This window comes from Haliotis rubra, unplaced genomic scaffold (assembly GCF_003918875.1).
Source record: "Haliotis rubra isolate DU_JTF1 unplaced genomic scaffold, ASM391887v1 Scf1265, whole genome shotgun sequence".
Taxonomy (NCBI): domain Eukaryota; kingdom Metazoa; phylum Mollusca; class Gastropoda; order Lepetellida; family Haliotidae; genus Haliotis; species Haliotis rubra.
In genome coordinates this window covers 1-11,450 of record NW_025765187.1, presented here as the reverse complement: position 1 = coordinate 11,450, position 11,450 = coordinate 1, and the positions used below count along the sequence as shown (strand labels likewise).

General features: G+C 39.9%; 1 protein-coding gene across 1 annotated transcript; it reads right to left on the bottom strand.

Moving 5' to 3' along the window:
- Positions 1 to 2,776: 2,776 nt before the first annotated feature.
- LOC124266563 (E3 ubiquitin-protein ligase TRIM9-like) lies at positions 2,777 to 10,660 on the bottom strand. Its single transcript, XM_046701380.1, has 3 exons — positions 10,586 to 10,660; positions 5,592 to 5,886; positions 2,777 to 5,216 (listed from the first exon to the last, which is right to left on the bottom strand). The coding sequence occupies exons 2-3, from the start codon at positions 5,881 to 5,883 to the stop codon at positions 3,583 to 3,585; spliced, it is 1,926 nt and encodes a 641-aa protein (XP_046557336.1). The 5' UTR covers positions 5,884 to 5,886; positions 10,586 to 10,660; the 3' UTR covers positions 2,777 to 3,582.
- Between the last annotated feature and the right edge of the window lie 790 nt (positions 10,661 to 11,450).

Genomic DNA, 11,450 nt, shown 5'->3' with positions numbered 1-11,450 from the left:
AAGCCGCCCCACCCACTTTGACGTCCCTCCCGTCAACCCTACCCGCCCCACCTACTCTGACGTCCCTCCCGTCTACCCTACCTGCCCCTACTCACTTTGACCCCCTCCCGTCCACCCTACTCGCCCCACCCCACTTTGACGTCCCTCCCGTCCACCCTAGCTGCCCCACCCACTTTGACGTCCCTCCGTCCACCCTACCCGCCCCAACCACTCTGACGTCCCTCCTGTCAACCCTACCCGCCCCACCCACTCTGACGTCCCTCCGCCCACCCTACCTGTCCCTACTCACTTTGACCCCCTCCCGTCCACCCTACCCGCCCCACCCACTTTGACGTCCCTCCTGCCAACCCTACACGCCCCTACTCACTTTGACCCCCTCCGTCAACCCTACCCACCCTACTCACGTTGACCCCCTCCCGTCCACCCTACCCGCCCCAACCACTCTGACGTCCCTCCCGTCCTTACTGGATATAATTGTTTCAGGTTCTGTATGAACACACTATCAGAAGCATAGACATCACCTATACTTTCACGTGTCCAAAGTGTGTGACGTGTCGATAGCTCCAAGACCTGAGACCAGAACACTGTTTCCCCGTTAAAGAATCAGTCCAGGAATCAGTCTGAAGTACCGTTCTCCTACGTTGTGATACCTTAATCATGCACTTTGACAAACTGTGTTTTTGATTACCAGGAGATCGTGTACGGGAAGAGTTACTTCCCCTAGACCAGAGCTCTGAAGGGATTGGTTGAATTTATCATTTTTCACAAAGGTTCCCTGTTTTGGATGGAAGAGTATTAGTGTCACAGTCTAATAATATCCTCTCTGTAGAAAATGGATGAACTCGACGTCTTAGGTGATAGTCGTAGTGGTTTAAGGGAGGGTAATTCAAGTAGGTAATCTGATCTGATAGGTGTCGGTGACGTGAGTGGGTGAGTGAGAGTAGATTATGTCGTTTTTAGCAATTTGCCAGCGATTTCACAGCAGTGGACACCAGATATAGGCTCCACACATTGTACCCATGAATCGAACCTGGGTCTTCAGCGTGACAAGCGAATGCTTTAACCACTAGACTACCCCACCACCTTTTATGATGATTTCAGTGAGTGGTTGGTTCCCAGCTTCCCAAGCGTACTGTATAAAGCAACTAGTAGGATCGATCGTGTGGTCAAACTCACAGACTAGTTTGATGAATGTCATCCTATACAAGGTACTGATGTCATGTTAATCACTGGATTGTCTGATCCAGACTCGGATATTTTCGTGTTGTCAGACTTTCAGCTTTGTTTGATGCATGTCATCCTATACAAATTGCTCACTGATGTCATAGGCCAGACTGGGAACTTTTTGTGCGGTCAGATTTGCTAACTTGTTTGATCAATGTCATCCTATTCAAATACGTCAGTGATGTAATGTTCATCACCGGATTGTCTGGTCCATACTCGCGATTGGATATCTTCAGACTATTTTAACAAAACTGGACTATTGCTTGGCGAGAGATTGGGCAATAAAGACAACCAACCTTGAAGAATTGACAACGAAGTGACAAGTGCCTGAGAAATACTTCTTTGGTTTCTCTCAACTTTTCACACACAGAGAGTTCCTGGTTAGAATTGGTCCTAATTCTTGTTGTGTACATCACAACCAGGCTCCGGGATCATAAAAGTAACTTGTGTCTATGTTTTGTTTTAACTCTTAAGATGTAGACTTAATCAAGACACTATTCGTGCTCAGCAAAATATGAACTCAAATATCTATCAAGATCCCTTGGCCAGGAACCTGATACTGTTCCACAGAGCGATCTAAGCTCTAATTTTTATCAAAAATAAATCGTAGCGCTGTTTGTTTTGTACAACGTCACATTGCTCCTCGGAGGTGATTAAGTATAATTTTACTCTGCTTTTAGCAATATTCCAGCTATATCACGGCGAGGGACACCAGAAATGGGGTTAACATATTGTAAACTCGTGGAGAATCGAACCCGCATCTTCGGCGTGGCGAACGAACGCTTAAACTGCTAGGCTACCCCACCACCCTGTCCCACACAGCGATCTTAACCCTTATGTCTTCGTGACTTCCATACAAGGTCTAGGCTCTGTGGTAGGGAGTGCTTGTACAACCAATATACAGGAGATGGATTGCAGTTATTCAGAAAAATAGTGGCCACATAGGTACTTCTGTGGAGTGAGTGAGTGAGTTTGGGTTTAGCAGTATTCCAGCAATATCACCATGGGGAACTCGAGAAATGGGCTTTGCACATTGTACCCATGTGGGGAATCGGCGTGACAAGTGAATGATTTAACCACTTGGTTACCCCACCACCCTGTCCCACACAGCGATCTTAGCCCTTATGTCTTCGTGACTTCCATACAAGGTCTAGGCTCTGTGGTAGGGAGTGCTTGTACAACCAATATACAGGAGATGGATTGTAGTTATTCAGAAAAAAGTTGGACACAGGGTAACTGCTGTAGAGTGAGTGAGTGAGTTTGGGTTTAGCAGCATTCCATCAATATCACCATGGGGAACTCGAGAAATGGGCTTCACACATTGTACCCATGCGGGGAATCGGCGTGACAAGTGAAAGCTTTAACCACTTGGTTACCCCACCACCCTGAACTGATGTGGATGCACACTGAACATCAAAATAAGTTCTGTCTTCCTGGAAGTAAAAGCGTTAAACCTGGTCCAATGTATGGCCACATGGCGTAACGTCAGTACGAAGAGGTCAGCATGCATTTATTAACAACACGCAGGCAACATAAAACATAGCAAATACGATTCTGAATTTCACTGAATGTGCTATATTGCACAATGTTTATTGAATATTCATAATACATAAACATTACTGTAGAAGTGCCGAAAAGCATATCAATGCGATTTTACGGATAGATAGTTCATGAGTCGCACTTTAGATTATTTTGGAATAACTGCATTTTGTCGTACCATCATGTTAAACCACATTGGACCTGGCAAAAATGAAGAATAATATGATAATAATGGATGTTTGTCACTGTTTTCTTCATCAACGCTAGTCTCATCTCTGTGATTAAAACTATTTGTTATGAAACATGAGATCCAGTGTTTCGTCAATGTGCTAACTTTAAGAATTACATGAAAAGCCATAAACAGTACCTGAAGTTGGCTTGTAACAGATATTGTGTTGTGTGATCGAATTATGTCCGTATACTCTTCACAAAAGCCTGAACCTGAACTTCAAATTTAGATAGGAAGTATAAGAGTTAACAAATGTTTCCAAGACAGACATCTTATGAACGCACAGCCATGTCTTTTTATCACCGCCCCTAAACACAATGCATGGGATGCACGTGCACAACGCAGTGCCCCATACACGTGCATCCGGTGTCATTCTGGATTTTGACGGTTTTCACATCATACACCAATCATCTTTTAAGAGCTATTTCTGTACAAACTACTATGGCCATAAGTTTGTGTAAGTGGTGATGCACTCTCAAAATGTCCATTATCATCAACATTGATTGCTCCGATATATCTCCCAGCTTTATCAATCGTAAATTAAAAATAATATTCACCAACTTTTTGTAAGAGTATATTTGAAACACGAATCACTTGTTAAATTTGAATACCTTTACATATCGCTCACATGTAACATACACAAACCCGTCCCCATCAAGACAGATACCACAAGGATATTCCAGACCATCCTGTTGTGTGAGGACATCTCTGACAAACTGCCCTGACTCTGTCAGCTGAATCACCTTGTGGGAGACGCGGTCTACAAACAGGATATCCCCAGTGCTTGTTGTTGTGATACCCAATGGCCATCTCAAAGCTCTGTCCCCTGTGGGTGTGTAGGTGAAAACAGCTTCTCCTTCCCTGGTCACAGATACGAGGGATTTTACTGATCCTTTACTAACTATCAAGTTGTTATTACTGGTGACATGGATACAGTTTGGATTCTTTATGACACCCGTGTTGATAGACTTCAGTATCCTCCCTGTCATGTCCAGTATGTCCACATAGTGAGACTGTAGTTTTGTACCTGCCACCACCAGCTGTGAAGGACTCAGACAGGCTAGAGCGAAGTACCTTTTACTTGTTTTGATAGTTGACAACAATACAGGATCTGGAGTAACATCCACTGTAACTATTTCCTGACTGCCCGGAAAACTGACAGCTATCCGACTCTCATTTAGCTTTGCTAGTTGATAAGGACTATAGGAAAGTAGTAGATGATTACTTAGTGTGTTTGGTTTTGATGTGTGATATGTTTTGATGCTTTTGTTATTGTAGTCCGCAACTACTGTTACTTTTATACCCTCAACAGTCAACACTGTGACGTCATACAATTCAGGATACCTGATGTCATTATCTGCCTTACAGTCAATAGTGTGATGTAGAACAGGGGTAGACTGGTGGTCACTCACACCTCTGACAACTTCAACCTTCCCTAGCTGTAGTTCATCCACTGCTTTACTCAGCTTGTCCATGTCGTGAGTAAATACAACCCTTCCTGGCGCTGGTCGGTTGTCCCTGTCTCTGTTGTCTGTCGACTCCTCACCCACCGACTCATAGATGGCATACATGTCCACCTCACAGTTGGACGTGACAGCTTTGGCTGTGAACTCATACTGTTGCTGGTACATCTGCAGCTCAATCTCCTGGGATTTTATATCTGCTTGTAATTCCTGTAATTGTTCATCGGAAGATCGGTCGACTTTATCAAGGAGTTGTTTCTCCTTCCGTAAAATCACTTCTACCACTTTCTGACGTAATTGTCTGATTTCATCTTTTATAATTTGCGCATTGGACTCTATTTCTTCAATTTGAGATTTCCTGAAAGTAATTCTCTTTTCTGAAGTTGTCATTTTGATTTTCAGTTCTTGGGTTTGATTTGACAGGTGTTCTCTGACAACAGGCGTCATGTTATTTAAAGTATCAACATCGTCACATTTCCTGTGTTTTATACTGCAGCATGTATGACAAATGGCCACCCTACAATCCTTACAGAACAACTTAATCTGTTCGTCTTTGTGGAGTTTACACATGAGGCGTTGCTTGGCTTTTCTTTTGGTAGTATCAGACAAACCCACAACTTCATGGTCACGTGACATTGGCATCATGTTGTGCATCTCCAGACATCCATCACAGAAGACATCGTCACAGACGGAGCACCACGAGGTGGCAGGAGTTGTCTTCCCTTGTACTTTGCAAACACTGCAGATATTTACATGGGCCGCTGTAATGGCAAAGAACAAGCTGTTTTTGTTCTAGATAAAGGAACACATATATAAGTGTATTGAAATTTCCTAGAATCAGTTACATTGTACAATAATTAAATAATTAACTTTGATAGTGTTGGAAATTGAATTTCAAGATAATAAGAATGTGAGAAGAATCAATGCAAATGTCAATAATAAATGTCGACTGATGTAATGAGTTGACAGGAGACCAAACACCAGAAAAATTAAAATTGTGTCAAATGAAAATATTTCATAAATCATTCATTGAGTGTATATATTCATTCAATCTTAAAATTACAACAAAACACAATTTTTACATATTTCCACAACATTTAAAAATAATCATTGAACGTCAAGTGTCAATTCGTTACCTTTGCTCCCTGGTCCACATTCATCCATCAGCCCCTGTATGACGTGGCTTGGTTTCAGCTGACTGACCCACTCCTCCACTGGACTGTCAGGGGTGGTCACCTTCGTCAGTTGTCTACAGGAGGGACATGGGATGGACTTGGCTTGTATTGCTTCAGGCTGTGTGTTGGTGTATTTCAACAGACAGGACTTACAGAATGTGTGATTACACTGAAGTGTGGCAGGGTCTGTGAACACCTCCGTACAGATGACACAGGTGAGGTGGTTGTCTGTCAATATTTTGGCAGCCGCCATTATCTGAAGAGGAATGCACGGTTTAAATATATATAAATGCGGCTTTTGCAGTTTTAAAGAGAATATGGTCTAAAACAATAAAACTGTTTTGCCTTCTTGCAACGTTTAAATGTAGGCAACATACCGACATCATAAGGCGTAATATCTAAATAAGACATGCGCAGTGAGAATATAACTGACGACAGAAGACAGCTCCTGGGACGAAAGATATTCTACATTCTTCAGTGCCGCTGATGTGAAAGGGGGATAACTCTTGTGGCTTTAATTCATATGTTTATTAACAATACACAGTGAGTATATTCGCAGGGGGTATTCGACTGTACATGAAAACCTTTGCAACAACCCATTTTCCACTGTACAGTTTTTCAGGGACAACCCAGGCTTCACGTTCACGGTAATTACAGACAATATTTTGAATAGAACCGGCTTAACGTTTTTGTGTCCAAAGATGAAGCCTTCTTGTACCCTTAACTACTATATTTATGAGGTGACATTCATTCATCCTCTTTTACCGGATGATTTACTGTCGCATTTCAGATCACGTGATCGTGCCTTACGAAATATTATCTAAATCTAAATCTGTCAATCAAGGGAATATAGATGGTTTATTTCATACAATTAGACCTTTTCCATGCAGGCATAAGGCATATTTATTTTATAAATGCCCAATGCATGTATTGTGAAAGTCTCAAGCCTTTGTTTTGACTGAAACCAAGCTGTACGCTAAATGGTCGTTGCTACTGCGTCAGGTTGTGGGTACGGGTAGTTGCGCCTTTGCAGAGTGACTGAGTTCTGTGATAGGTATTCGGAATATGTCATGTCTTGCATGCTTATTAGATGTAACATGAATAATGGTCATTATATGAGGTGGATAATTGCGACGTTTTGCAGGTAAATTTGAAGTCATAATTATGCACATGGTTTAGAACCAGTTATCCAACAACTGTTTTACTAATTACATCACAGCTACGTCATATGTTTTGAACACTCATTCAGGAAAATAAATCGTGCTATACTAAGTTTAACATACGGGTCGATGTGGAATTATCTCTTGTCTAAATGATAAATACCCGTTTGCTTTAAACGGTACGGTGTACTGCATGGCTTAAAGTCTTTCAGAAATGGATGTTGAGGCCCTAGACGAGTCTTGCATTCCCTTAAATTCGTCACATGTTTTCACAAGTACCCCGATTAAAGCTAAAACTACGACACGCCTGTGCGATAGATGCGGGCGAAGCTTCAAAACTAAGTATGGCTTGTAACTTCACTTCAGCATCCACAAGAACATATGAAGTTCCGAATGTGTTGTATGTAATAAGAAATTCAAACAACTGTGGAGTTACAACTCTCATGTAACTCAACATCATAGTTTAAGACCAGAGAAGTGTCCAAGTTGTAAGAAATCGTACTTGCCAGAGAAAGAACCTGAGCGTCATCGCAAGATCTGTTCGAATAAGGATGATGCCATGGATTAGGATGTCTGTCAGAGCGTCATGGCAAAGGATTACATGTATGAACACCACAACGGTAGAATGTACAGGTGCCATACATGTAATAAAACCTTTAAATGGCGATCATCGCTACATTATTATGAGAACAACGTACACAATGAACAATGAACACCTGCACATATACATATAGATATCATTTATCTCTGATAGCTCAAGTAAACAGTCGTCTGCTCTATGTTCGTGTCGCTGCAGTGCATATATAAGTTGAGTTTTACTGTTATCGACGTTCGGGCAGCGTTTGATCAGAGAATATTTTTACAGACTATCTTATAATAAACAACCTATGATCATGTCACATTGTACCAAAATATTAAAATGACGTAAATTTCTCGATTCTGACCTCCATGCAGATTTTTACATCGATAACCCAGAATATAAATTTGGAGTGCACATGTTTTGGATCATTTCGCAGGTTCGATCCGTTGTTCGTCCATTCATCATTAGAATTAAAATATTCGTTGAAATGATTATTGGTGTCAATCACACATTGAATATTAGACAATGAAGATACACTCGAAGATTTCTGATAACAATTAAATTCAGTGACTAAAGCATGGTCATTAGGGCATTCAAAGTCACAATTATTTTAAAAGACCAAGGTGCTAGGTGCTTACAAGTTTGTTGTCTTTCCTGAAAAATATCCCTATTTTTTCTGAGGCATTATTTAGAAAAATAATTTTCACGTGTAATTGAAATGGGCCTCGAAGTCCTATTAAAAATACTCACTTGATTGATTCTGATATTATAGATTTATTCTATCTTTTGTTTGCGTAGAAATGCAAAACGTTTGAGAGACATATTTTTGGAACGTTGCGCAAAACGTTACTTTGCATCAAATATAAGTTTCGTTGTAAATCGCTAACGCGTAAATTATGATTATTGACTAAGAAGATTCAAAAGGTTTAGAAATATTATGAATAAACATTAAGAAACGACAGATATTAAATAGGAGATATGTATTTGAAATGATTATTACGTCAGAGGTGCCTGGACTTGAGGAAGTTTGGCCTAGGTGTATTGTGTACTTGATTGCTATGTTTAACTTGCCAGTTGTAGTTAACGAATCATGAATAGCAAATAATGGTTTCATAATATTGATGTTCATAAAAATTGCGATAGAATTATATACATCTTATGTTAAATGAAGTGACGTACATAACTTTAGTTGTATAACTGATGTCACGTTAACGATGGTTTTCAATTTTTGGATTAATATTTGGTTATTTCTCAGCAAAAGATTTTCTGCCCCTCAGTCCAAATATAAAGGAAATACAATTTCGATAGCCCTTTCGAATTCAGAAAGTCATGAAAACTTATAATGGAAATGCTACAATCCACATTTCGTTGTCGGACCTATAAAACATCTGTGGATGAGCAACAATAACCTGACAAATAATAGTCTAAAAGTCCGAAACAAGAGCACAATGGTAGCAGTGGAAAGTCGCCATCGGTAACAGGAGATATGTAGTATGCGTTTAGCCTGAAAATTAAAGAAAACCATTTGTAACAGGAATCTTATTACAATACATGCATCATTATCATACCAACTCTCCGTACAGTGCCATATTTATTCCCTGCAACTCCCCGCACAGTACCGGTGCCACAACCATCAGATCGTACAGTCTACATTTTGCCACGTTTCTCTCTAAGTGTAAAGAGATAAGCATTAAAACTTCACTCAGGACTTTGAATAAGACGAACTTTGTTGTAAAAGTCAACAGAAGCACCGTGTGGTCATCACTCGCGTAATATCAGGAGTAAAACAAGCTTATTTGCGATCGCTACGTTAGCTTCAGTCGGGGAGCCGCTTGAAATAGACATTTATGACAAGAATAGAAACATTATCATTATTATCTGATTCTAAATATGCCGATGTTGTATAAGCCGATGTGGTCATATTCAAAATGTTGCATTTATCAAAGGTGGGGAATACCATTAACTAACCGTTAACGTGAAGCCTGAGTTGTCCATGGAAAACAGTTCAGTGGAAAATGGGTTGTTGCAAAAGTGCAACATCCGGTTTTCATGTACAGTCGAATAGCTATTGGAAAGGGGAAAAAGTCGTTTGACCTTATTTTTATGCATATTTTAGTTATACATGTACACAACACTGATGGAAATGACTGGAGAAAATAGGAATAAAAATCCTATTCATTTTAAAATACACTGACCATTTATTGAGGATGGATACAAAAAAAGTTTTCCTGATTTAATTTAAAAAAAACCTAAACCCTGAGTATTGTTTTAAGCAAAGATCTGAATCATCTGATTGAAAATAGTTTGATTGAATCAAACCAAAAGTAGAAGAACAAAGTCGTTTCCATTACGGGTTAATTTCAACATGCATGAGGTTTTCTAAAAACTGTTTCATTTCCTAAAGGAGACAGAGTAACATGTGTCACTAACGGATGTCCGGGACTTCACCAGCTGAAAGAACTTGTTCACCCAAATATCCGTTCCGGGTTAATTCATTGTATTATTTTAAAACAGCCAGTATCAGATATATCTTTTGTATTGGTCATACGCTGTATAAATCTCGCCTATTTCGCTTGTTTCTAAATAGTGGAAGTACATCACAAAGTACTATTAGGAAATATAGGGGTGTTCTTAAAGTTAGTGAATGTTCAGGAACGCGTCCACACACGTTTGTAAACTGTCACATAATCAGAACCTACTCTCCTAGATGTATTAGGTTCTGTTAAATCTATAAGTGACTCACACACACGCACACGCACACGCACACGCGCCCGTGCCTGAACACACTCAAGCGCCTGAACACACACACATGCAGATCATTGAATATTTAAAGGGACATAACGCTGGTGACATCAAGTGTATCGCCACAAAGCCATGATGTACTGTACTGATTTGTCTTAAAACTTCGTGTTAATAAATGTTGATAACAAAAACACTCTGTAGAAGTGCACCAATGTGGGTAGCCATTTTCAGCACTGACATTTCAACAGCTGACACCTCACCGGTACATACGTTAGTCCATGTTGATTCCAAGTCTACTTTCTGTATTAAAGGGAAACCTCTGTACTAACCTGTGCGGAAACTAAGTGAACTAACCTTCCCTTACTCCCCAGATAACAGTCCAAAATCAGAAGAAATGTTTGCTAAAAACACAAGTTACTGTTAAAGGTAGTAATATCTGTGTTTGTATTGTGTCATATTAACGTGAGACTTACCACAATTACAACACCGTAAATCGACAGACTGTCCCCGCTCCACTTCCTGGTTGTCGTCGTGTGTGTCACGTGACGTCGCTTGGTTCACGTGATTCTCTGGAATCAACATAACACATATGATGAATCTTTCGATGAGGCAGTTTTCTGAAATATGTGTAATTTGAATATCTCCAATTTATTTTTAAATCAAATCGTTGGTGAGTGTGTTACCTGGTTGTTTCGAATATAAATCGATGCTTACTTTTTTTAGTGTATACGGGTTTATAATACTTTTTTCTGTACTTGACTGGGTATTTTAATGAATTTTACTTGAGCAAACTCTTTTGTGTTTTTGGATGGTGAATATGAAGTAATAGGATTTTTTAAGCCCTATGATTTTATCTCGCGGAAACCTACACTGCACGTTGTGTTGTTTAGTCAGTGTAGCGACTTTCTATCTTCAGGTACCCTTGCCCTACATGGAAAACAAGACTTGTATGTATGTTATTCCATTTTGTACATATAAAATATTCCAACAATGTATATCGTTTATAGTATCGTTTGATATCATGATCCATCTTTCTGTGAAATAAGGAATGGATCTATTTCTGTTAGAAATAAAATACATTTAAACATTAAAGAAAAGTGTCCTCCCTTGTTTAACAGCTGATAATGTGTCTGACTGGTACCATAATTACCGATACCATAATTGTTTTTTAACTGTTTGCGACTGTATCAAAACGTGTGTTATTTCTTGGGGCGGTGGGATAGCCTGGTGGTGAATCTGTTCGGTCGTCTCGCCTAATACCCGGATTCGATTCCCAAAATGGGTAGAATATGTGAAGCTTATTTCAGGTGTTCCCCGCCGTGATATTGCTGGAATATT